The 27,369-nt window shown below is 42.1% G+C and overlaps 1 protein-coding gene across 1 annotated transcript in view; it reads left to right on the top strand.

The window, feature by feature from the left end:
- ctc1 (CTS telomere maintenance complex component 1) overlaps nucleotides 1–26,092 on the top strand; it is a gene marked incomplete at both ends in the record, with an annotated part of 30,962 nt that extends 4,870 nt beyond the window's left edge. The window contains 21 exons of the mRNA XM_080754358.1: nucleotides 747–882; nucleotides 1,436–1,825; nucleotides 2,721–2,843; nucleotides 4,526–4,752; nucleotides 6,206–6,353; nucleotides 7,968–8,071; nucleotides 9,328–9,425; nucleotides 13,205–13,319; nucleotides 13,503–13,648; nucleotides 14,252–14,556; nucleotides 14,726–14,815; nucleotides 16,591–16,728; nucleotides 17,505–17,537; nucleotides 19,397–19,448; nucleotides 20,327–20,471; nucleotides 21,217–21,285; nucleotides 22,161–22,320; nucleotides 23,433–23,488; nucleotides 23,634–23,790; nucleotides 25,230–25,353; nucleotides 26,085–26,092. Coding sequence (XP_080610484.1) covers nucleotides 747–882; nucleotides 1,436–1,825; nucleotides 2,721–2,843; nucleotides 4,526–4,752; nucleotides 6,206–6,353; nucleotides 7,968–8,071; nucleotides 9,328–9,425; nucleotides 13,205–13,319; nucleotides 13,503–13,648; nucleotides 14,252–14,556; nucleotides 14,726–14,815; nucleotides 16,591–16,728; nucleotides 17,505–17,537; nucleotides 19,397–19,448; nucleotides 20,327–20,471; nucleotides 21,217–21,285; nucleotides 22,161–22,320; nucleotides 23,433–23,488; nucleotides 23,634–23,790; nucleotides 25,230–25,353; nucleotides 26,085–26,092 — 2,824 coding nt within the window. The remainder of the gene's footprint in view (nucleotides 1–746; nucleotides 883–1,435; nucleotides 1,826–2,720; nucleotides 2,844–4,525; nucleotides 4,753–6,205; nucleotides 6,354–7,967; nucleotides 8,072–9,327; nucleotides 9,426–13,204; nucleotides 13,320–13,502; nucleotides 13,649–14,251; nucleotides 14,557–14,725; nucleotides 14,816–16,590; nucleotides 16,729–17,504; nucleotides 17,538–19,396; nucleotides 19,449–20,326; nucleotides 20,472–21,216; nucleotides 21,286–22,160; nucleotides 22,321–23,432; nucleotides 23,489–23,633; nucleotides 23,791–25,229; nucleotides 25,354–26,084) is intronic.
- Between the last annotated feature and the right edge of the window lie 1,277 nt (nucleotides 26,093–27,369).

The raw sequence follows: 27,369 nt of genomic DNA, 5'->3' as shown, positions 1-27,369 counted from the left end.
GTGTGTGTGTGTGTGTGTGTGTGTGTGTGTGTGTGTGTGTGTGTGTGTGTGTGTGTGTGCGCGCGCGTTACTGTATACAATTGTGAACATGCTTTGTTCACAAACTAGAACAGCAATCTGTCAAGGTGCCAACTTGCCACTTGTGCACAAGTAGGCCATACATGGCAACTTGTGCGCCAGCAGAGCATGCCATGAGGTGCGTGCACCCAAGCCCCCAGAACCCAGGGCTAGATTTGAAGCAACGGCTACGTGCTAGCATGTAGCTAATCCAGGTGCATTCTGGGGGTTTGGCCCCACTACTCCTGTGAGCGGAGAGCAGCGTGACGTCATTTGTGGTCTCTAAATAGTGGCCAATTTCCCCCAGAATGCACCTGGATTAGCTACATGCTAGCACGTAGCCGTTGCTTCAAAACGCCACTGAGCACTTGCATTGAAATGATAGTGGGGGCGGGGCTCGTCCGCTCTCTATTTTATATATACTCTATGCGTGCACCACTGGCATCACCACTGTCGATGCCAGTGACATCACCACTGGCATCACCAAGAATGCTGGTCCCTCATTGGCTGTTAATGATGACGTTGCCAGTAATGCTGGTCCCTGATTGGGCTACAGGCTTAAACCAACACAGACACCGACATACATACGCAGCCGAACACAGCACTTGCACGCTCTGCTGGCGCAAATAACTCTCTCTCTCTCTCTCTCTCTCTCTCTCTGTGTGTGTGCGTCTCTCTCTCTCTATTAGAAAAAAAGGACTTCGTCTCCATGTTAAAGGAACAGTGTGCTCAATTCTTCCCCTGCTGGTGATTCGTGGCGACACATTTTTCATCCTGCGACTGACCGATGACACAAACACACACACGCTGTCTGTGCTGGTCACTGTGAGTACTGTCTGTGTGTAAACGGTAAATGGTGTATTTATATAGTGCCTTTATCCAAGGCAATTTACAGAGATCTGGGAGAGACGGCAGAGATTGTAAATTAAATGAAAATTAAAATGTTTTCTGATTCAAGGAGATAATAATAATCAATAAGTATTCTATCATATTATGGTATTTAATTATTGCTCACGTCGCCGTTAGAGACTCGTGCTTACGCCAGTCAAAGGTCACCAGGTTTCATTTCGAGTCTGTGTTTATGTAACATTACATAACTGACGCCTGTAAACTTGTATGTCCTAAACCGTTACTTTTCAGGAAAATCATCCAGTGTAGTTATTATTTAATCACAAGCGTTTGTTAATACTATTGTTCAATATTCATAAAAGCCACAGACACTTAACCTCTTTAACTTTCATATTGTTCTGTGTGTGTGTGCGTGTGTGTGTGTGTGTGTGCGTGTGCGTGTGTGTCTTTCTCTCTCTCTCTCTCTCTCTCTCTCTCTCTCTCTCTCTCTCTCTCTCTCTCTCTCTCTCTCTCTCTCTCTCTCTATCAGGAGCCCAGTTGTTTGTGGTGGAAAGACTGTCTCTCAGTTGACCAGAAAGTGTGTGTGTCTGCGCTCCGTGTGTGCGCGTTACGGACCTGGAGAGGAAACAGGATTCTGTGTACGACCGACCGCTCAGCGCTACACATACTGACACCAGACGCACACACACACACACAGGACACACACAGCGCACACAACACCTACGTGGAAGACTCACTCAGTCTGGTGGAGTTGAGCTTTGAGCAGTGTGACGCAGACACACACACAGACACACAAATGGACACAGACACACCAGATGTGCCAGCGATGTCAAACGTTGTTGACACTTCAGAGGAGGCGGGGCCAGAGAGCGTCCAATCAGTGGCGAGGGTCAAGCAGTCGAAGATGATCAGTTACCAGGTGAGGAAAAGTTGTATTCTGATTGGATGAATAAGATATGTAAACCAATATTAGCAGTAGTACCAGAGGTCCTGGTAGGATATAAAACCAGCAGTACCAGAGGTCCTGGTAGGATATAAAACCAGCAGTAATAGAGGTCCTGGTAGGATATAAAACCAGCAATACCACCAGAGGTCCTGGTAGGATATAAAACCAGCAATACCAGAGGTCCTGGTAGGATATAAAACCAGCAGTACTAGAGGTCCTGGTAGGATATAAAACCAGCAGTACTAGAGGTCCTGGTAGGATATAAAACCAGCAATACTAGAGGTCCTGGTAGGATATAAAACCAGCAGTACTAGAGGTGCTGGTAGGATATAAAACCAGCAGTACTAGAGGTCCTGGTAGGATATAACAGTGGTTCTCAAACTTTTGGGGCTTCAGTACCCCCTGTTCCTGATTGCTGAATCCAAGTATCCCCTTTAATCGACAACAACATTTTGATTAGAAAATACTGATATCAAAAGTCCAGTTTTGATGTCAATATGTTGAAAATAGAAGTTAGTAGTGCCAGTCAAACTTCTTACTTAATTTGGTTTAAAACCTTACGGAGCAGCACATTCGTTCACATACATAATTATGTCAATGTTTTATCATTAAACGTAACGGTAAAATAAATGTTTCCATGTTCCACTCTTTCTCAAGTACCCCCTGTAGTACCTCTGCGTACCCCTGGGGGTACATGTACCCACATTTGAGAAACACTGGGATATAAAACCAGCAGTACCAGAGGTCCTGGCAGGATAGAAAACCAACAATACTAGAGGTCCTTTTAGGGGTTTATGTATATTTGTATTATTTTACTGTTCATGGCCACCATGGATACAGTCCTGATTCCGCCCCTCTTCTCTGATAGGGCGTTGTCACAGAGGTTGTGAGCGAGGGGGCGGGGCTATATGTGGTTGATGGGAAGGTGGGACTTTGCCTCGCCTTTCAGCCGACTCTGAGGCGGAGCCTGAGACCAGGAGACACAGTAGAGGTGAGAGACTTACTTACGCCTGTTTAGGTCTCCCGGGAGGGCGATCAACACTGGAACTGTGTCGTGTTGTCGCACACTGCACAACATTGAAAACACACAAAGGCCCTCATTTATCTAAATTCAAGCCCAGGATTCATCTTAACACTTATGTTGCTATGATTTTTTCTCTTCAATGTCCCGCATTGCCATGGTTACCATAGACTTCGATGTAATTGCGCAATTGTGTAAAAAGTGCACGCCCATGCCTAGATGATGCACCACGTGTGTGCACACTGTTCACAGCTTTCAAACAAAAAAATCCGCTTGGAAATCCGTTCAGGCATTCATGATTTATCAGCCATTATGTTTTCTTCAGATGTAAACAAACATGGCTGCCATGTTTGAAAGAATGGGTTGGTATGGGGGTTAAACATGCAATTTCGCGATCGCGATCATGCCTAATACATTTCTGGAGGTAAAAAAAAAAATGTTTTTATTTTTTTATTTTTTCAAAAACGGCCCAAACTCTGGAAACTCGGGGTTGGCACGGCGGTAGTACCTTTTCAAACTCGGGAAACTCGGGGTTGGCACCAGATGTGTTAAGACAAGGCTCACGTGTGATATGTACAGGTAGTATAAACTCATGAATAGCCCATAAATAACGAAATCCTCTAGTGATCGCCGGGTGAATTGTCGATGGTTATTCTTGGGATGGCTGTTTTGACTCCCACTATTCTGTTTTATAGTGTTTTAGCCTTTTTAAGTTCTCGCCACGACTGATTTCAGTCATTTCTGGATTCCATAGAGAGCTTTCTGTTGACTTTCTCTACAACAGGGGTTCCCAAACATCTTATCTATGGTATCTCGTGTTGTCTACCGGGGACCCAAACTTAAAAATATGAATTGGCAATAATTTGATGACCGGCAGAGACCGGTAGGAGACTTGCAAAGTCACCTACTGGAGACTCCGGCTATCAAATAAAAAATAAAAAACTCCACTTCATGTTGTGTGTAATTGATCGAACATACCTTTATTTGTTTGTTTATTTATTTATTTAAAAAAAAATCTGAAAACTGTATTTATGTGCAACAATTTTAAATGTGTATTACCAGACCCATTGATAGAGAGAGTTACGTCACTTACGTCGACTCCCATAATAAGCGTGGAAAGCCTATTTACTCTATGGTGGGAAGCTAACTTAGCCTAGCTTACTGGAGCCTGTTCTCATTCTTAGCGAGCCTCTGCCCCGTCCGCCCCCATTAATTTTTCACTCGCTGGTAAGTAGACTAAATCACGTCTTTTTCACTCTTTTAATAATGTTATCTACCTTAGAGAGGCCTGTGAATGCGCCCCATTCAGGCCGGGAACACATTTTGCTGTTTGGGAGGGGCTTACAGTTCATGTACAGTATGTAGCAACATATTTGTTTTGTAGGCTAATTTCTGATTTAGCCCTATTCTATAGGTTAGGCCTAAATGGGTTAAATGGTGAAAAAGACGTGATTTGGTCTACTTACCAGCGAATTAATGACTCGGCTAGAATGGGGGCGGACGGGGTAGAGTCTCGCTAGGACGCCATGCGAAGCCACTTCCGGTCTGCGGCGAGTTCAAAGCGTGACGCCACTCTCCCTAGAACACACTGTGTATTACTAACTATATTACTATAGTAATGTATTACGCAGTAATAGTTTTCTCCTCATTAGCTCCATGACGTGCACTTCCTGTACCGGCCCTGTCCTGACTCGTCTCCCAGCATGCTTTGCGCCTGTCTGCGCACCAGCCTAAAGGTCATGACCTTCAGCAGGTCGACGGCGTCGGGGGTCACTGGTAACCGCGACGACGGGCTGTTGCCACGGTTACTGATGGAGAAGAACCTGACCCTGGCTCAGTACCTCTGGCTGAGTCATGTGACCAATCAACTCAGACACAGGTGTGTGTGTGTGTGTGTGTGTGTGTGTGTGTGTGTGTGTGTGTGTGTGTGTGTGTGTGTGTGTGTGTGTGTGTGTGTGTGTGTGTGTGTGTGTGTGTGTGTGTGTGTGTGTGTGTGTGTGTGTGTGTGTGTGTGTGTGTGTGTGTGTGTGTTTGTCTTTGTTGTACTAAAAGAAATGCTTAAAAAAATGACTTTTGTATTATTTTAATGTTATTATTAAAACAACTTTACAATGCAATTCCCCCATTTTCAACCATATCTTCATTTAATTGGCACTTAAAAATGCTCATTATAAGACCCGTGGGATGCTTTTAACCTCCACCTTCCCAAAACCAGAGAAAGACACAACGGTCTGAAATGGGACTTTGTGAGGATAGAAGGTCTAGCACCTTCTACCCCCCAAAAAAGGTTTTAAAATAGGAAAAGTGAAATTTCATGGTGTATCACCTATAATACCGGAATACCGATATATTATTGATTTCAGCTGTTACAATTCCAAACATGACCTGCTTTAATTCCTTCGGTCTATATTAGTAGCTTAATGACTAGTATTAAAATGTGTTTTATTTTTTATTTTTTTATGTCCAATGTATTTATTTGTATTTAAATTCATAAAGTTAACATGATTATATAATTAAACGTGTTTGAAATGAATTCAAAATGTTACATTTCAGGATTCCAATTAAAAAATAACAACAAATAATTCAGGATTTCAATTAAAAAATAACAACAAATTATTCAGGATTCCAATTCAAAAGAAGCAAAAAAGCTTGTAGATCTGCTATTTTTGCTACTTTTGTATGAGATACTAGAATGACAAAGTAGGACTATGCAATGTGGCCCTCTGGAGTGAAGTTGGAAATATAGTGGCCCTCTCCATCATCAAAGTTGCCCACCCCTGCTCTAGGCTAATGTTATTGTTTGTAGCAAATTTTGCCGCGAATAAAGGCTGTCCTCTTCCAGAAATGCATAGATTCAAAGAAAATGGGCTTCAAAGTTGTCCATCTGCATTGGATTACATTGAATAAATCGGCGGAATTTGACGATACTAACGTTAGTAAACGTAGGACGACCTCGGACCACCTACGTTTTCAAGACATGATTGATGTCTGTCTGTATAGCCCCATTTCCACTGTAGGACTAACCCAGAACTAGAACCAGAACTTTCAAGAACCTGTGAAGTTCCGGGACCAAGTTCTGCTTACATTACTAAACGGGAAGGTCCCAAAAAAAGACCAGCAGCCCTGCTGGCCCCGCCCATATGTTCCCAGAACTAAAGTTTAGTTCCACCTCAGGAGAAGGACCTAAAAAAGCTTCCAGGAACCTTGTCTGGAACCGGGCCGTACGCAAAACCAGAACCAAAAAAAAAAGGTTCAGGTTCCTGAAAGTTCTGGTTCCACCTTGCAGTGGAAAAGGGGCTTAAGTGTGCTTGCCTGTCTGTCTGTGTCTCCAGCCTGGTTCCTACTCTGGTGAGAGAGGGGAGAGTGTGTGCGATGTCACACTGCCTTCTAGAGTGTGTGTGGGGAGGAGAGAGAGAGAGGAGGAGGAGAGACATCTACGAAGAGATGCTGAACGAGCCTCACAGCTGTCTGCTGAGCCAGGTACACACACACACACACACACACACACACACACACACACACACACACACACTGTCGATTGACTAAGACATGGCTACCATGCAGACGTACTACAGTTTCTTTGTCACTCGTTCTCAATCCACGTTTTTGTACCTTTAGAGCAGGGGTTCCCAAAACGTTTTTGTCTCAGGGCACCCCATGAATATTTTTTAAATCCGAGGCACCCCTACATTATAATTTTCACTCCCAGCACCTTATATTTATAGCATATCGTCGTTGTCGGGTGGAAACCTTGTATGTCCAAAACCGTTTGTTTTGTATTCATCATCTATAAAATGTACTAAACTATTGAAAACAGCAGATCTACAAGCGCACAACGCCTCACGTGTGCTTGTAGATCGGCTGTTTTCACTAATTTTGTGCGACAGGTTTCTGCCCGACAGTGACGATATTTTAGTGATTATGTTGCAAGGAAAACGTTGAGATAATAGCCATTTTGGTTAGAACTGACTGAAAATAAATGTATACTTTAAGTTATATGTTATATTCAAATTATATTAATATTTTTTCAAGTGTCCAAATAAATTCCAAATATTATCAAATGATCTCGCAGCACCCCTGGACTGCCGTTGCGGCACCCCAGGGTGCCCCGTCACCCACTTTGAAAACCCCTGCTTTAGAGGGAATGTCAGGGCCTTAAAGGGATAGTTCACCCCAGAAAATCAATTACACACCCCATAAATATGTTTTTGTCGCTAATTATTCCTAAGCCAATAATTTGTCTCTCCGGTAGGAGATTCTGCCGGTCATCAAATTATTGGCATAGGAATGCGACAAAAAAGAAAAATCTCCATGAATTCAAGGCTCCATGGGGAAGTGTTGATTTCATCGACTAAAACAATGCGTTTTTTTCACTGACGAAAACGAAATAAAAACGATATAAAAACTAAGCTGTGATGACTAAAACTAAGACTAAATATATTGACAATTTCGTCAACAAAATAAAAACTAGACAAAAACGTTAGGGAGGGACTAGTGGAGAAGAGTCATTTTATGTTTGGTTGCTCTTAGGTGTTGCATGCTGAAAATAGCAGATCTACAAGCTCACAACGCGCCACGCTGCGACGCGTTGTGAGCTTGTAGATCTGCTATTTTCACTCATCACTCAAAATCACTCATTACGAAGCCAGCAAGGCCTGCCAAAATACATTTCAGTTGACTAAATCAACTGTAGATTTAGTCGCCTAAAATCTTATGATATTTAGTCGACTAAAATTTGACTAAAACTAATACTTTTCAGGTGACTAAATTATGACTAAAACTAAAAGACATTTTATTCAAAAGACTATTATGAAAATCAAAATTTGCTGTCAAAAACAACACTGCCATGGGGTGATTATAATCGCTAGAAAAAAAGTCATTTTGGTAGTGAACTACCGGTATCCCTTTTAACACAGCAGCATGTCAGACCCCTGAAGCCATTCGTTCTAAAACTGCAGCTAATCCAGTTGAATGCTGACTGATAGAGCCTTAATTGGTGTCTGTATGTCTGTCTGTGTGTCTGTGTGTCAGTACTGTGTGTATGGCAGTGTGTGTGAGTGTGTGAGTGTCAGGCAGTTTGTGTCACTGTTCCAGTCAGAGGGAGTGTCTCTGGTGCCCCCTGCTGGAGCGTCCAGTCTGTGTCAGACTGAACTCAACGCTGCCCTCTCCTGGTCGCACCGCGCTGCGCAGGCACATAGGTAATAAGCAAGCACCACCAGGCTGACTTTATTAGAAGTTTGCACAGGAAAAGGGACAGTTTCATGATAGTACAGTTCACTGGTACAAGGTCAATTAAAAGGAGATCCTAGTAAGCTTTTCGGCTTATTTGCACAGGAAACGTTTATGTATCTCATATAACATTGAATGACAGACAGATAGAACACAGTACTATGAAGTAGATATTGTCAGAAAAAAAAACACCCCTGTCTGTCCGTCAGCGCTATTGAACTTAGAAGTGTGTATCTTCATTCGATTACTTTACAATTCACCTCTTAACCAGTCATTTCGATTACTACGCATTCTACAATTGTAAAATGTCTTTAATTCGGCTGCCACCAGACGGTTCAAAGTTCAAGGTTGTACTTTATTATTACGTCTTTTGTACAGGTACATAAGAGTAAAACTTATTTTTGTCCGGCTTCCTTGCAGTGACAATGCAGTGGTGTATATATAAAATAACAGCTGAACAAAAAGTCACAACACATCTAAAGATAAAATAAGTAATAATGACTTGGGAAAGAAAGAGAGTGCAAAAGAGCAGAGAGAATGTAAAAAGCATCCTCAGCTGTACATGTGCATAACGTTTGGTATATTGTATACACCCATGACATTGTTTTCCCGTAGTAGCTACTGTACTGTGACAACAAAAGTGACAACAAAAATTATCAAAATGTCCACGGTTAACCTCTAAACCAGGCAGTCGTACTCAAAAACATTTTAAGGAACATCATGTTTGGCCATGGATCCCCCCCCCCCTCAATATATCTTTTGGGTCTTTTTATGCATTTATTGATACAGTTATACAGTAGGTTGACAGGAAATGGAGAGAGAGATGGGGTGTGACACGCAGTCAGGCCAGATCACCAGCCTAGGTGCCTGGACCACTGCGCCAGTGACCCAGGCCCGGATCCCCATTTTTACTCTCAGATTTACGGATCTGTAAGGGTCCATTTTGTTCTAACTCTAGAATCATTTCGTTTGGGACCCCCTAGAGCCCCCTCAAGGACCCCTGGAGTTGAGTTTCACTTCTGACTAAAAACAAGTTGTATATTGTGTCACTCTGTTCCTCTAGGAGAACGAGGCCCCTGGTTTTAGTGGGAGTTCTGGAGCTGCCAAGACACACTGACTGTTCAGAGGAACACACACAACGTGCACAACACACTCCAACAGACGCACACGGTTCACAACGCACGCAATCACGCGCACACTGTTCACAACACACACTCTGTCTGAGAGACCAGACGGGGGCGGTGGCATGTGTCGTCACGGAGACCAGTGAGGATGATGATGATGAGGGTGTACAAAGGGCAGTGTCCGACACCGCCTGGATAGGTACGACACACTCACGCACCCACACCTGCAGAGAGAGCCCTGTGTGGGACTTATTATGACGTTTTACTTAAAGGGGCACTCCACCACTTTTCAACCTATGTTCATATAATTGGTCCTCACTCAAAAATAGCTTTTTCTTCTTTTTTTTTCCTTTTTTTTCTCAGAGGAGGGCTGTGGGCAGGTCAGAAACTGATCGTCTTGTGACATCATCGATTGCCAATCCAGCTTATAGAAACTGCAGGCTTTCTATTCCTGAAAAGTTGCAATTTTAAAGTGGAAGCCATTGTTCTCGCGATAATAAAAATCTATTGATTAATCTTTTTTTTGGGAAAATGGTGATGTCACAAGATGATGGATTCTGAACTTCCCACAGCTCTCCTAGGAGACTTGTAGACTTGTAGACTGAGTAGAAAAAAATTGTGATATTTTATCGTGAACATTAGTGAGGACCTATTATATGAAGACAGGTTGAAAAGTGGTGAACTACTCCTTTAACGATTAATTAACATTTTGTACGCCAAACTCGTTCAGTAACGAGACATGGCAACTGGAGGTCGCTGTGCCAAAACTCAGTTGTCTCGTTGAGAGACGAGACAAAGGGTTAACTTTGATACGTGCAGCTGCATCCATGCTGTGTGCCCTGTGAGAGACCCTGGTGCATATGTCGTGACGTGACGTGCACAGAAGCAAAATGGTGCGTCTAGGCTGCATACACTTCCATTCTATGCTGAAACATAAAAAGGGCTTTATCTCTGAATAAGGTGCTAAGAACGCCAGGGAAGCAGAGATCTGCTTGTTTTCACTGCGACACTATACCTCGATGGTCGGCCCCGGTTTGGATTTTCGTTTCGCAAGCGCTTGTAAACAAACGGATCTTCTTCTCAATCGTCAGCGGACACTCACATGCACACGCACGAAGCTTCTGAGGCTCTTCAAAATAAAGCGTAAGTGAACGGCGGCACCAGCAACAGCTAGAAATGTTAGAAACCTTGGCTTCCATTGTGTTAAGTACAAATAATTGCGATTAACAATTTCATTGTGTGGCTTTTATCCACCTGTTTCCAACGTCCCATCGTGCATTGCGCCACGCGACGTGATGTCTGCTGTTAACCGGATGTGTCCCATAAATAATTCTACAGTAAATTCTGGCAGAAACAGGTGGATAGGCCTTGTAAACTAAAGATGCTGGGAGGCTGATGATGACAAGAACTTAAATAAACAAGTTGGTACTGACAACAGTCAATACCAATAATCAAAATAAATTATGTATGTTGTATTATGGCCAAAATACGGCATACTGTATTTGATATTGTCTACTAAAGATTTGTCACAAAATGGTCCATGTAAATGGACGCTCACAACGCGTCGCATCAATGCCTGTCAGTACTGTGTGTATGGTACACATAGTGAGCTTGTCTCACCTGGCCAGACTGTTGACTCCGCGATTTCGAGAGAAGAACGATGAGTAACCGGTTAAAGCGGAAGTGAAGCCTCCTCATCACTTCCGTTTCTGTCTCACATCGCGCACATTTATCATTTTATAAATAAAAACTATCTAAACATATTTAGCTGGCTGCTTAGCAGACATGACATTTTAAAATATATTGTCTTGAACGGTAATGCCCGTTTCCATTACTTGTCGTTCGGGAGCTGTAGTTCCAGACTCTATATAGCATTCAGAGATTGTGGAATAGTTGTCTGGCTACGCGAGACTATGAGCTTGTTGATTGTCTATTTCCACTTATTTCTGAACAAAATGTATAAACCTTTCTCAACGTGGAAACGATGATGACGATTAATATGCAATTACGATTATCTCAAATTATTGCGATTATACGATTATGTATTAACTGTGACAGGCCTTTTTTCTCAGTCCTGCTATTGTAGTGGTTTCATCCCACATCACCTGCAGTTTGTCAGACTGCCCGCAGTAGCATTTAAGTATTAGCGACATTAAGCAGACCGTTTCTACTACCACAACGTGAGGCAGGACTACGGCTGCTATGACGTAATCGCCGTAGCGGTCAAAATGGTTAAGCAAAGCCTCGGTGGCGACGGGTTCCCACCCCTTTCACTGAGCGCTTTGGTTCCCATGGCGACGCGTACACGCAGCAGACGGAGTAGGCGCTACGTGGGAAGGGACCTTCTGGCGTTGTATAGACTGCTGCGGCGACGGCAGGTTTATCTATCGAGCGCGGATCATTTCCGGTTACCTTTGTCATCTGCCGTTGCGTTGCTTAAACTGGCTATTATGTGCTTCTGCAGAAACACAGCATATGAGAGAGATTACAGCGCCACGGACAGGCCTGTCACAGTTATTACACAATTGTCTAGGGGCTGTCATGATTACAAATTTAAGTTGACGATTACTTGTCACAAATAATGAAAATGTAATTGTGCTTTTGACATTGAGCGTTGGAACATATGAATCACAATTGCACAGGGCAAATAAGACAAATAACAAATACGTCACTTTGTGAGGTGTTGTAACTTGTAAGCTTTTGGATCTGCTATTTTGTAAAATGTTTGAAAATGTTCAACATGGAAATGATCATGGCTGTATTGCAAAACACTTGCGATTATCTCAAATAATTGCGATTAGGCAATTATTTAATAATTGTGACAGGCCTATAATTTCAGTCTTTCACATTGGTTCTACAATGCAGGGTTGTTTAAAATAAATATTTGAATTGTTACCAGCCACCTCCAGCCTAGCTTCGCAAGCCATCCCGAGCTGCGTCATCACCAATGTGCTTCCTTTCTCGGTCTGGTGTCCCTCCCATCAAGCGTCTTTATTAGAACTTGGGTTTCTAATGTCCAATCAAAAGGCTGCATTTCGAGCGAACCCGCCTCACACCGCTCCTGATTGATCGAGCGGCTGCAACAGCTCTCGCATTTTGTAAACAAACATGGCGGACCCCATGTCCGACGCGAGTTCACAAATCGCAAATAAAAGCTGCGAAGTTTTATCTGAAATCAACGGCATCTCATAACTTAAAAACTAACAACAGTTTGCACCTTTGGAATATCTGTCTGGAAAAGACGTATTTGCTGTTCTCCCGACGATGTGCTGATGACTACTGACTGGACCTGTCAGTCAAAGTGATCGCGTAATGCGTTGTCTATGGAGAACTCCCAGACTCTCCCCTGGGAGAGTCTGGCTGTTGCAAGGCTACCTCCAGCCACCATGGAATTAGAACTTCACCAGATCAGTAGGCAGACATCTCTGAAATTCTGGCTATGCAACACTATATGGTTTGAGACTAAAATGTGAAAGAGCAGATGGACCAATACACATGTCTAACAGGAACCCTAGCATCCATTTTCTGGGCAGAACAGACAAACGTAAAAGGAGCACTTCAGCCATTTCCAACGTATCTTCATATAAACGATTTGGTCCTCACTCCTCACTAATGCTCATTTTAAGATGGCTGGCATCACTTCTGTCTGCCTACTCTGTGCCTCAGAGGAGGGCTGTAGATCGTTTAGAAACCTACCCACCAGTGACATAATCAGTAGGAATGTTTGGTCATTTTACCTTTTTCTATATACTGTAAGTGAAAGGCTGTTGCTTCTATTAGTTTGGAATCCTCATCGATGATGTGCATGTATGAACTGTAATACTGTCACTCTAATACATTGTTTATGTATAGTGTGTGTGTGTGTGTGTGTGTGTGTGTGTGTGTGTGTGTGTGTGTGTGTGTGTGTGTGTGTGTGTGTGTGTGTGTGTGTGTGTGTGTGTGTGTGTGTGTGTGTGTGTGTGTGTGTGTCTTTTACAGGCTGCCTGGTGTGTGTTCAGAAGTTCACCGTGGTAACGGAACAGTTCCTCCAATCAGATTTCCCGTCTGTCAGACACCTGGAGAACAACAAATACATCAAACACACACACTACAGGTACAGTATACACACACACACACACACACACACACTCTACAGGTTCACACTACTGGTTATAACTGCTTTGTACATGTAACTAGTTGTTAGTGGTTGTAACAGTTTTTAATGTTTTTATTTTTTATTTTATTTTATTATCGGTTGTAACTGTTTGAGACATTACTTCAACCAATCTTCTTTCAGAGTTTATCTGCAGTTTAGCCTGGGTGACGTTCACATCCTGAGTCCCTCCGTGGCCATGAGCCAAGGAGGAGACAAGAGGAGGAGAGAAGAGCACAACGAGCCTGGCGGGAAGAAGAGAAAGATAGAAGAGGAGGAGGGGAGAGGAGGTGAAGAACAAGGTTTTTATTGTTTTCATTAGTTTTGACCTCTCTGTTTCAGTTTAGCTTTTAGTTTTCTTCCTGCTTGTTTAGTTTACTTTTTATTTTGTGGAAAGGCGTGGTTTTATTTTATTTTCAGTTGTATTATTTTATTGTAATATGTATTAGTCAGGGGTGAAATTCAAAAAGGTCATTGAAAATAGTGAACTACTGTACAAGCTGATCTACAGTACAAGTGATTAGGAATGACATATTGACAATGAGACAAAAAGTGAGATGTGTATTGTCATTGCTGTAAAATCGTAATTAAACTTAGGTAGCAACACCCTCCAAATATCAGCATAGTCATAATACAAATCAGAAAACAGTAAGAAAATAGCAGTTACACGTTGTACATGCTGAGCTTGTAGATAATGCATAGTTCTTATTTTAAGTTCAGGTCATTCAGTTGTGGGTTTTTGTTTATTTCATTGGTTATAGTGAAGGATGATGTGTTTATTTCATTGGTTATAGTGAAGGATGGTGTGTTTATTTCATTGGTTATAGTGAAGGATGGTGTGTTTATTTCATTGGTTACAGTGAAGGATGGTGTGTTTATTTCAATGGTTATAGTGAAGGATGATGAAGAGGAGAGGATGGCGACAGACTCCGCCCAACCTACACCCACTGTTACTCCGACAACCCAGTTGCCTGGCAACAACAGACCACGCCCCAGCGTCTCCATGGTGATCCACGTGGAGGAGAAAGAGGGCGTGGCCTGGAAGAACGCTGCCATTGGCTCAGGAGCCGAGGGGCCGGGCCTATCCCTGGGTTTCTCTGTCAAAGTAGATGCGATTGGTCCAGCAGTGGAATGGGGGTTGAATCCCAGGAACGGACCAATTACGGAGCGAGAATGGGCGAGAGAGAAAAACAAGAAGGTGAAAAACAACAACAGTTTGAACATTTTGAAAACAAAAAGGGCTTTTCAGACAGTGCACTCTTCATGTGAATGTGTTTTAACCAGTGGTTCTGAAATGTTTTAAAGTGAGGGACGCTAACATTGAAATACCTTTACCTTTTGCTTTTGTGTGTGTGTGTGTGTGTTAGGTTGTGTTGGTGTTCGCAGGTCAGTGTGTGCGGTGGTTTCCTGTTCTCCAACCTGACTGCTGCTACAGGCTGGTGGTTACTGACACACAGGTACACACACACACACACACACACACACACACACACACACACACACACACACACACACACACACACACACACGTCTTAAACATGCTATAGCGTCCCCATGTGTGTTCATTTAAAAAAGTATATATGACTATTTTCACGGCAGCCTGAACAGTGTTTGTGCCACATTTGGTGCGAATTGGTGCAACAGTATGCCTGTGACCCCCGGGGGCCTCTAATGTGGCCCCTGGTGTGTCTATTCTCATGGCCAACCCCTCAACATTGTTTGTGGCATATTTGGTGCGGATTGGAGCTATGGTGTGCCTGGGGCCACCCGAGGCCCCTCACTATTGCATGACAGACCACTGAACCGTGTTTGTAGTGTCCACAACAATTATTTGAGAGGTTTAGTTGCTTTGTAGATTTTGATTATTATTACAAAACCTGCATCAAGAACTTCAGCCCTATATACATTTTGGCTATTTGAAAATAGACGATCTACAAGCTCACAATGTGTCGTGAAGCGACACATTGTGAGCTTGTAGATCTGCTATTTAAAAAATATGTGTACACATTTTAAAACTAAAAATGACACATTTTGCATAATGAGTACTTGTACTTGTTGTACTTTAAAGTTATACCATGTAACTTTTTTTATAAAACAAATCTTAAAATTGTCCTAACTGTTAAATCGCTAAAGTTTTAGAACACCCACTCCGTTATTTTCAACTTCTAAAGCCTTCTCTTTATATGTTTTCTATGATCCTTGCCGGGGTCCGGTTTTCGCGGAAAAATAGCGTCATCTGCATCATCTGTATACGTTGGCCAATCACATCGTGAATCATACACACATGATACACTACCGGCCAATCACAGCTTATCTGCCGCGTCTTCAGGAAGTAGCCTCGCTCAGCTACAGTGTTTACCATGGTGAAGGATTCTTAACCTCTTAATCCCCAAATCCTGGCCAGAAAAGATACGTTCTACCCCTTCCGGCGAAAAACGGCCGAAAAAAGCAATACCGCTACTGACCACTAGTTTAGCAACTTACACGGTATAACTTTAAGTGCCAAGTTTGGTGAAGATTGGAGTAATGGTGCTTGTTAGAGATGTCTGCAGCTGCTATCTATGGTTCTGAAGTAACTGCAGCTGCTGTCCATGGTCCTGAAGTAACTGTAGCTGTTATTCCGATGGCAGTCCCCTGAACAAAGTTTGTGCCAAGTTTGGTGTGGATCGGAGCAACGGTGCACCCCGCAAACCCGGATTTTACATTTCTCATTATCCGTTTTCAATCCACCCTCTGGTCAGTTTTAATGTAGGATGTATTCACAACTACAATATTTTGATTGCAATGTTGCAAATGTTTTGATTGCCTAACTACTCTAAAAGAACACCTACAGGTGGCTGAAGTTTGAAACTAGCCCTACTAGTAAAAAGTCGAAGGTAACCTAACTAGGTACTAATGCACCCTGGCCACAATATGACTTCCGGTTGGTTCTAGCGGAAGTGGCGGAAGTGCTGTGTTTAACGGAAGTTACGTCATGCGTTGTAGTCTTCCGTTGAAATTCTCACAGCGGAAGTTGAACAGTCTCTGCCTGATATTGTCACCAGGCTTTTCTCTTCGTAGATGAGTAAGCCTGGCTACGCGAGGCTAGTACTAATGTGATAAGATATATTATTCCTCACATAATTCTAATGCTCTGATTGGCTGACACGATTCCAGTGTTATGATTGGCTGCCTTGTGTCTCTCTGACAGCATTTCAGTCTTCTGATTCATTGGTTTCTGTGTGTCTTGCAGGACTCCAGTGTTCTGATTGGCTCGTGTGTTGTGGGGCGGCGTGGGGTGGAACTCCATGCTAGCTCCTTCCTCGTGGTGCGTTCTGACTGGAAGTTCTACACGCTGACACGCCCACTTCTCATGTCTCCATCCAACCAGGTAACACGCTGGATGAATTCTCTCTCCTGATTGGATGACATTGGTATCCTGACCTGAACATTTTATTTCTGTTTAACCCATTCAGAACGGTACACATTATTGTGTATCATTATTTTATTTTTATTGAAAAATAGCAGATATACAAGCTCACAGCGCGGCACCGAGTGCCGCGCTGCAAGCTTGTAGAAAAATTGTGAAAATTTGAATTTTGACCCGATTCTATAAGTGTCTTTTGAATCCTTCTAAGAGTTTTTGAAAAACCCTATGTTTCTACAGTATGTCAGCAATCTGGCCAGCCATCGTCAAAGAAAAGGTCCTTTTCACTTAAATGGAGCTCAGTTAGCCTGTTCTTGAGAGACTACTATGTCGGTGGTTCTCAAACCTTTTCATGTGAAGGACCCCCAAAATGATATTTATTTGGCCACGGACCCCCATCTTAAAATATTTAGTTCCAGGGACCACCCAGAAGCAAACTTTGAGTTACAAACGTTCGCTTTGAAAATGCATATAGTCAAAGATTTGCACACATTTTCACGGCTTTTTCAAAAAATAGCAGATCTACAAATGTGAGCTTGTATATGTGCTATTCTTCACTGGTTAAAGCAGTCAATAATTCTAGGCCTAAATGGGTTTTAATAAAGAGATTTGGTGTGTAGAGGGAAAAAAGGTGCGGTTACTAAAGAGGACGTCTGGTAATCAGAATGTCCTCCATGTCGCCCTCCCCACACGCACCGATGTGTCTTTGTCTCTGTCTTTCTCCAGCAACGTCCCTCCAGCGTGATGACAGTGTCCAACGTTTTAGACTGCAGGTAAGTCAAGCAATCAATCAAACAATCAATCAATCAATCAATCAATCAAATCAGACCATTAGCATAAACTGAGCACTTTGACTGAAGACACAATGACAGTTTGGTTGAGGTTTGGGTTGTGTGTTACCTGTTATGATTGCTGAGATGTCTTCAGTAGTTTGCGTCTGCTAAATGCCTAAACTGTAAACTGTAGTTAATCCATTTATTAGAAACTGATATTAAAAATAGCCTCCATTGACTTAAATTGCACAGTGAAACAGCTCTCAAGTCACTATTCTAGCATGTAAACTACCGCAAAGGTAGCACTTTACAATAATGACCTGTTATAAATCATTTATAAACATTTATAAGCAGTTTATAGATGAGTAATAAAACATGAACAAACTGTTTATTGACATTTGTAAATGTTTAACTAAACATTTATAACTGTTTTAAACATCATTGACATGTTATTAGTAAGGTATTAGTAAGTAGTAAACTAATCATGAATAAACCATTTATATACATTTGTAAATGTTTACTAAATCATTTATAACCAATGCTAAAATTCACATAATGTGTAGGTAGGAATGCATTTACAAATGTCTGTTAAGGTGACCTCCATGTGTTGTTCATGTTTAATATACGCTTTGTAGATGTTATCAAGAGCCCTAATGTAAAGTGAAGGCTATTCATTGTGACCATCAGGTTGCAAGTTACTATGAAAACCTCCCCCGGCTGTCTATCAGTCCCTCAGTCAGTCTGTCCGTCACGTCACACTTTTGGCCCTACTCTTATCTCCGGCACCGTTTCCCCTATCCAAGCCAAACTTGCCAAACTGCTAAACATGAACAAACATGGAGGCCACATTAACAGACAGTTGTAAATTATGAATAGTCTTCACTTTACATTAGGGCTCTTGATAACATCTACTAATGATTTATAGATATTTAAGGAATGTTTTACAAAGCATAACCATGAACAAACAAGGAGGCCACATTAACAGACAGATATAAATAACCAGTAAGGAGATAAGCAACCTCATGGTGGCGCTAGAAGAGGGGCATGTGAGAAATCAGGGGTGAAGGTTGTGGTTTGGCAGCCAAGGAGTGTGTGCAAAGTTTGGCATGGATAGGGGCAACGGTGCCAGAGATAAGAGTAGGGCCAAAAGTGTGGCGTGACGTGACGTGACGTGGCGTGACGTGACGTGACGTGACGGACATCCGGTGGAGGTTTGTATAGTAACTTGCGACCTCACGGTCGCAATGAATAGTCTTCACTTTACATTAGGGCTCTTGATAACATCTACAAAGCGTATATTAAACATGAACAACACATGGAGGTCACCTTAACAGACATTTGTAAATGCATTCCTACCTACACATTATGTGAATTTTAGCATTGGTTATAAATGATTTAGTAAACATTTATGAATGTATATAAATGGTTTATTCATGATTAGTTTACTACTTACTAATACCTTACTAATAACATGTTAATGATGTTTAAAACAGTTATAAATGTTTAGGTAAACATTTACAAATGTCAATAAACAGTTTGTTCATGTTTTATTACTCATCTATAAACTGCTTATAAATGTTTATAAATGATTTATAACAGGTCATTATTGTAAAGTGCTACCAATGCGGACAATAAGCAGGCAAAATATAACATTCCTGTGTGTGTGTGTGTGTGTGTGTGTGTGTGTGTGTGTGTGTGTGTGTGTGTGTGTGTGTGTGTGTGTGTGTGTGTGTGTGTGTGTGTGTGTGTGTGTGTGTGTGTGTGTGTGTGTGTGTGTGTGTGTGTGTGTGTGTGTGTGTGTGTGCGCGCGCGCGTGTGCCTGTGGGTGTGTTAGTCCAGTAGATGTGGTGTGTTTCCAGGGGTTTGTCTCCCAGAGGAACAGTCTGCATGACAACAAGATGTACAACACAGGTCTCACGCACACACACGCAGGTACTGTGCACACACACATTACAACTGTTTAACAACCGCATCATCACAGATGCACTGATCCATCCGCTATTGGGTAGGGTTGCAACGGTATGAGATTTTTAACACAGAAAATATAGTCTGTGTCAACACTGCGGTTATCGGTAACACCATTTCAACCACCATTGTGTGTCTTGTTGTCTTGTGAGCACTCAGTAGCAGCCAATGCTACCTCAAGCTACAGTAAAACAACTACAACCATCTGACCATATTAAAAAATCAGCTTTGTAAAAAAGCAACAACACTGTTAGTGTTACAACAGCCCTGCGTTTTCTTGTTTGGCTCATCGTTGTTTTCCGCCTCCTGCGCGCTGTGACATTATAAAGCCACAACTAGTCTCCAGGAACGTGCCCTGCGAGTGGGGACGAGACATCATGCAGTCTGATGGGCTGTGCCTCGCCCCATGGATGATCCGCTGATTCTGAATTCTGATTCTCGACACGCCCATACAAGGAACAGCTCCCGGCCTCCCGTGAATGAGAACCGAATCCCATCGTTCATTTAAAAGAGCTATTCAAAAGAGCGGAATCGTTGGCGAACGTCACATCTCTACTCCGCTCCTCGGGGCAGAGCAGAGCAGCGGCTGCGTTTCTTTTTATTTAACGGTGTTATCGGTGTGCAAGTAAAGTACTCAGTGTTGTGCTCGCTCACCGGCAACACCGGTAACACCGAGTACCGCTGCAACCCGAGTATTGGGTAATGAAGCGATCACACAGTGTAACACACACACACACACACTCACTGATCTGTTATTTATGCACTTCTGTACTTGTGTACATCAAAATAAAATAATGTGCGTGTGTGTGTGTGTGTGTGTGTAGCGGGTCTGTCTGTGCGTCTGACATTATGTGATCAAAGTGGGAGGAGCCTGCAGGTATACCTGGACTTAAGCCACACCCCCTACCCACCTGGCCTGTTGCCCGGCAACACTCTGCTGCTGTCTGGCTTCCAACATAGAGTGTCCAGGTGACACACACACACACACGCACACGCACATGCACAGGCACAATGTATTTGTTACATTTCTGTTCATTATTAGTCGTTTATTCATTTCATAATGGGTAAAAAGTAGGAGTGTAACGATACATTTTAACAACGATACGATACGCATCACGATACATGGTTGACGATACGATACATGGACGATATTGGTTCATTCATGGCAATACGATACGATTCGATTCAATGATTTAAAATCGATATAGTAACTATTTAGCAAAGAAATTAAGTCTGTGTGAAATGTGTCAATAGTGCATGTTTTAATCTATTATTATGGATATAAATAACTAAGTAAACACTGTGATTCTCTAGCCAATACATGGACATTAAGTATTTCAACACATATGGACAAACCCGCACCTTGACATGAAAACAGATTACACATTTATGGATATACCAAGAGTAGCTATATGGTAATTAGACCCATCTTTTTCATTTTCCTTCTTAAAATTGCTAAATACAAGGCACAAATACTTAGTTTCCATACAATCAATTATTTGCACTGCAAAACGATTCGATACCAATTATCTGCATTTTAAAACGATACCGATACGATACAAAGCCAAAACAGTACGCTATATGCTTTTGCATATCAATATAGTAGAATAAGTAGATCATTGCAAATTAAAATAGATTTTTCGATTCAGTTACTATTTTGTTACACCCCTAGTAAAAAGCATGTGTTGATCATGTTTACTGTTTGTGTGTGCAGGAGTGGAAATGTGTACTGCAAGTCTCTTCCTGTCAGCAGTGTGACAGTCATCAGTCTGGGTGACGTCTGGTAACTTTAATTTTATTATTATTGATTTGAAAGTAATTTTTAATGCCTCCACCAGTGAGTATTGTAGAATATTATAATAGAATATTGATAGAATATTAGTTATTTTTGAGGAATAAATATAATATTAACAGTATAATATTAATGCAAATATAATATCGCATTATACCCTGAAAAACCTCGTAGCTTGTCTGTCTGTCTGGCTGTACAGGAAGTGATGTCAGTGAGTCACAGTGATGTGGTACAGAATGACTCGTATATGGGCATAAAAAGGATGTCATGTGACATCACTTCCTGTACTGACAGTCAGACAAGCTACGAGATCTCTCAGGGTATAAAAATCCATATATGGTCATTCCCAGAAAAAGAAAAAAACCTTTTATGCCCATACATGGAGATTTCTGATGTCATAAATCCCAGGCCGAAAATGAGAATGTTAGGGTACCCCATTATGCCCAATATGGAGATCCACAGGCATCAAACCAAGGCCCTAACTCACCAAGGCCCTGCTTGGCATTACTAATTAACATACGTTTTATGCCCATATATGGAGATTCCTATATTGTCAATATTAAGGACATTATGTTATCAATATTAAGGACATATATGGGAATGCCCATATTTGGTAATGTCCATATATGGGCATGTTTTGACATAACATAACTATCATGAAGGGGTCTCCATATATGAGTAACTGGTCCCATATACATCACTGGCCAGATGGCCAAGAATTGGGCGAGGTCGCATGTCACCCTGAGGTCGCAAGTCACCCTGAGGTGTCTTACTAGTATCGTGTGTTTTCAGTGAGTGAACAGGGAGAATTTCAGGATTCGAACCTGTGACATTTCCCCCCCTTTGTTGTCTTTGTTTTTCATCAGCTCCCCTCAGGACCCTCCCTCTCCTCCCATAAGGCACCTGGGCCTGTGGGGGCGGCGTGGAGAGAACCGTGGCATTGTGGGTACTGTGAGGGGTCATGTGAACATCCTATCGCTTCAGTTGCAGTGGGCATGCTCAGTGTGTGGCAGTGTGTACACACGGGTATGCAAACACACGCACACACATGCATATTGCACACTAAGTATGGTGTATGGTAGACAATTCACCCTTTGTCAAGTCCCACCCCTTGTCGCTCTGTTACTAGGTGGGACAAAAAAGCCAGGGAAGACTTTTTTCCCATTCACTTCCATTATAAAAACAAGAACAGGGCAGAGAGAGAGAGAGAGAGAGCAGTGCATCTTGGGTGACTCGTGCTGACCAGGAAATAGAGGAACTATAGCCTCGCCCTCAACATAAAATGGATTTTAATTGTAATTCTGCCCATTTAAATATATGTACCGAATCGAATATCAGAGTTACATCGATATCGTTCATGTGAACTAGTTTGTTGAAGCTTATTCATTATAATTATCGGAATCACTATGACTGCGCAGCGCCGTACTGCGCCGCGTCCGTGTCGCGAATGAAAGGACTTTGTCCCACTGCATAACTCCACCCCCGGTAGCAAAAGTGAATGATTTTTCTGGTTGGCCAGTCAGGGACCTATCAGAAGGCTGACAAAGGGTGAATTCACTCCAGGAACATTGAGTCAATGTTCACACTGGAAACATTTGTAGAATGCAATATATTTGGCATGTCTGTGGTTGTGAGTGACATGATCATTTACAAACAAGCTGGCAGAGACGTGCAACGGTTGTCTTTACTTCTCTACTGCAGTGGTTCTGAACCTGTGGGTCGGGATTGGGGGGTTCCCAGATGATTAACTTGTGAAACATTGTATTCTCACTCAACAGTAAACAAACCAACACAAAGTTTAAGTGTAGGTAGCACATTTAACAATTTAAGGACTTTTTAATACCTCTGAAATTACAAATTAAACATTGGCCAAATTGTCAAATATTGGAGGCAAAAATTGTGAAAATAGCCGATCTACAAGCTCACACCGCCTCACGTTGCGAGGCTAGTCTTGTCTAGTCTAGTCTGTAGTGTTGTGAGTCTAGTCTGTAGTGCATACTCCACCCCTATTTCAAAGCATAGTGACACGTTCTACCACTGACACAGTGGTAGAACGTGGCAGTGAAATGACATTGCTGCTGTGAATTTAGCATCTCTCTCTCTCTCTCTCTCTCTCTCTCTCTCTCTCTCACTTTCAGTCTTGTTCCAGAACGCAGTGTGTTTCCAACTCCTCTGTCTTCAAGGGACATGCCAAGTAAGACTCTCCTCTCCTCTCCTCTCCTCTCCTCTCCTCTCCGTATTGTGTACGTGTGTGCATCTATTTGTGTGGTGACACCTATGATCGCTACATGTGTATATATTGTGTTTGACGTCGATGATGTGTGTGTGCGTGCACGCAGGTGTGGCGTTGAAGATGGAACAGGTGAATGTCAAGTCTGGTTTGCCAGCGAGCTGCTGCAACGTCTGCTGGGATTGGACGATTCTCAGTGGGAGGGGCTACAGCGAGCGCTGAGGGGCAGGGGTCTTCTGCGCATCTACGCCAGTGGGCGTGGCCTGGTCAGTGACATCACTTCCTCGGAAGAGAGGGCATAGTTTTTTGTCACTTTTGTACCATTTAAACACTGACTGTGTGTGTGTGTGTGTGTCGGTGAGCGTGCACGTGCGTGCGTGTATGCGACTGTGTGTGTGTGTGTGCTTGTGAGGGTCAAATGTCCCCACAACTATAGTAGAATTTGATAAATAGACAGTTTTCCTGGTGCTCACTAGAGCTGGGATACCCGACCGAAAACCTGTGGGGACCGACTGACCCGACGGGCTCGGGCTAGGGGCGGACGTATTTTCATAATTAATTGTCGGACGTTGATTCGGGTCGGTCATATTTTTGATATAGCCTACTCTAAGGTAAACTCTAAGTAAACGTGTTGTTGTGATGAAGGGAGCTCGCAGCTAGACCTTTTTCGTCGTCACGGCGTGTTCTTTGCCAAAAGTGTGCTGATCTGCAAGCTCTCAACGACCATCATGTTTCAGGACTAAACGCCTCGCATCCGCGACGCTTTGTGAGCTGCGCGACGAGCTGTGAGCTTGCAGATTGGCTATAGACGGAGAAACTTGCAGAATGAGTGTCCTCTCCTGTGCAGCGAGTCACTGTAGTCATACCAGACGTGCAGCGCAACGCACATTACTATTTATATTAGTTAATAATCGATGTACTATTATAACACTTTCACAAGCCACAGTGTGGCTTAATATTCATATTAAGGGTAACAAACAGGCAAGCTGAATGCTCTGAACATAAGAATACATAAGAAAACTGTCGGACACGCTTCGGAACGGACAGAAAAAAATTGCCCGATCCCAGCTCTAGTGCTCACAAAGGGCTTTGTACACAGAAAAAACTTTTTTTTTTTTCTTTTTTTAAGAAAACAATGATTATCTATGACACCGGCTCCGAATTTGCCATGCGGCAGGTGGCTGCGACTGTGCGTTTTTTTCCCCCCGATCGAACCCAGTTCGATTTGTGCGTCTTGTCGCATGCGGTAAAAACTCATTGACTCCTCTTCGGATCCTCAGTGTGGATTCCACACAGCCTTGCACACCAAATCCAATGCGTTTTAATCATGCAGCAAACGGAAAAAACACAACGGTCATGTGTGCAAAGCCCTTTACGTTAGGTTTACAATTAAGAAAAATATCTGGTTGGGGTTAGGATTGGACATTTAGAGGTTGGGTTTTGTTTGTACCTGTGTCCGATCTACAAGCTCACAATGCATTTTTAAAATGGCACTCATGAACTTGCTGTCCTAAAACAATGTCCTCACAAGTACTGTATAATACAAACATGTTAAAGTGCGTTTGTATTGTGTGTGTGTGTGTGTGTGTGTGTGTGTGTGTGTGTGTGTGTGTGTGTGTGTGTGTGTGTGTGTGTGTGTGTGTGTGTGTGTGTGTGTGTGTGTGTGTGTGTGTGTGTGTGTGTGTGTGTGTGTGTGTTTGTGTAGGTGTGCGATACAGACGGCACAGACCCGGTGCTCCAGTATGTGATGTGTTTGTGTAGCAGCAACACAGTGTGTCGACCTCTCTCTCTCGTCTGCAAGACAAACACACAATCACGCACATCTGAGGGTGAGTACACACACACACACACACCAGTGTTGTTTTTTATTTAGTTTTAGTCATAGTCTTTTGAATAAAATGTCTTTTAGTTTTAGTCATAATTTAGTCACCTGAAAAGTTTTAGTTTTAGTCTAATTTCTGTCGACTAAATATCATAAGATTTTAGACTAAATCTACAGTTGATTTAGTCAACTGAAATGTATTTCGGCAGGCCTTGATGACATTGCAATGGCTAATTTTACACTTTTACACTGAAAATAGCTGATCTACAAGCTCACAACACGTTGCAGCGCAAGGCGCTGTGAGCTTGTAGATCTGCTATTTTCAGCAGGCAACACCTGAGAGCAACCAAACATAAAATGACTCTCTCCTCCACTAGTCCCTCCCTAACGTTTTAGTCTAGTTTTTTTTTGTTGACGAAATTGTCAATATATTTAGTCTTAGTGAAGTCATCACAGCTTAGTTTTTATTTAGTTTTTATTTAGTTTTCGACAGTGAAAAAAACTCATTTTTCGTCATAGTTTTAGTCGACGAAATCAACATTGACTGAAACGTCCATCCTTGCGTCCTCCTCTTGCCTCTTTTCAATCAACTAAGCTATCATTGACACTGGGGGGTATTAATTACTGTAACATTTGTATTCATAAAAATAAAGACAATGAAATGAGCGGCTTCGTCTCCTTTGATTACTGTGATTCAGATACACTCTGTACATTTTATTGGTGTCACCAACCATCCAGTCACCTAGGGCTGTCACTCACAATTATAACATTTTACATGATGATTAATTGTCACTCAAATAATTGTGATTAACGATTTAATTGTGTATTTGTCGTTGACAATTGCAATTCTGTTTGGCTTGTAGGCTTTGAAGTTGCACATGGCAGATATGACAACCTAAATATACAAAGAAATTACTGACATATTTGACAACTTTATTCTTAAAAAAGAACACTGATAGTGGAAATAGCCGATCTACAACATTGTGAGCTTGTAGATCGGCTATTTCCACAATTTTTTACTTTAAAAAAAATATATGAACATTTTTCAACAGGGAAACGATTATGACGATTATGAAAAATAATCGCGATTATGTCAAATTATGTAATAATTGTGACAGCCCTAGTCACCATCCATCCAGTCACCTCTCTCATGAAGAGTGACTGGACACGGTTCAGTGACTGAAGCTAACAGGAAAACTGTTTGTTTTTCAGAGACAGTGAAGCGCTTCAGTCGAGGAGAGAGAGATTTTATGACACGGATGAATCCTCCACTACAGCTGAGATGTATAAACATACTGACTGACTGACTGTTCATTTGTCTGATAGACAGGCTGATCTACTGTACATACTGTACAGTGTGATCCGAGTTGAACTTTACATCACTGCAATTTAATAACAGTAAGAATAATGCCAATGATACGTTTACTGTTTCCTTTTTCAACTATGTTGTATTGGTGTGAGATTGTATCATTGAAAGCATGTCGATAATGTCAATAATAAATGTATTTACATTGGTTGTAAAACTGTTCTGTGTCAATCACTCAAATCAGCACGAGAGAGACGGGAAGACACAGAGATAGAAAAGAGAGGAGGTACAGTATGGAGGAGAGGATAAGTAACAGGAAGGTACTGTAATTATTGTGATACACCGTTGCTATTGGGCAGAAATCTTGTATCTTCATATTTCAACTTCTTGTTTTTTCATAAATGAATGCTCTACTTCATCATACTACAGTATCACACAAAAGTATTTGAATCCTGAACAGTAATAGTTTTTGACATATAAGGTTAACAGTAACACCCGACATCAACGACTGCTAGTTATACTAGGCAGAGGTACTGTATGTTAACATGTTTTGTTAACCCATTTAGACCTAAGTCCGCCTGGAAAAAAGCCTTAAAAACCTATGGCCGATTGGAAAAATACCCCTAAAACCTGAGATTTTATGGAAAACTTCACAGAGGTGTCAACGTCTACTAAAACATTTATTTCTCAGCCTCTGTAGCAGCTAGAAACAAAATT

Source organism: Nannobrachium achirus, assembly GCF_963921795.1.
Source record: "Nannobrachium achirus genome assembly, chromosome: 23".
Taxonomy (NCBI): Eukaryota; Metazoa; Chordata; class Actinopteri; order Myctophiformes; family Myctophidae; genus Nannobrachium; species Nannobrachium achirus.
This window is presented reverse-complemented; position numbering and strand designations above follow the sequence as displayed.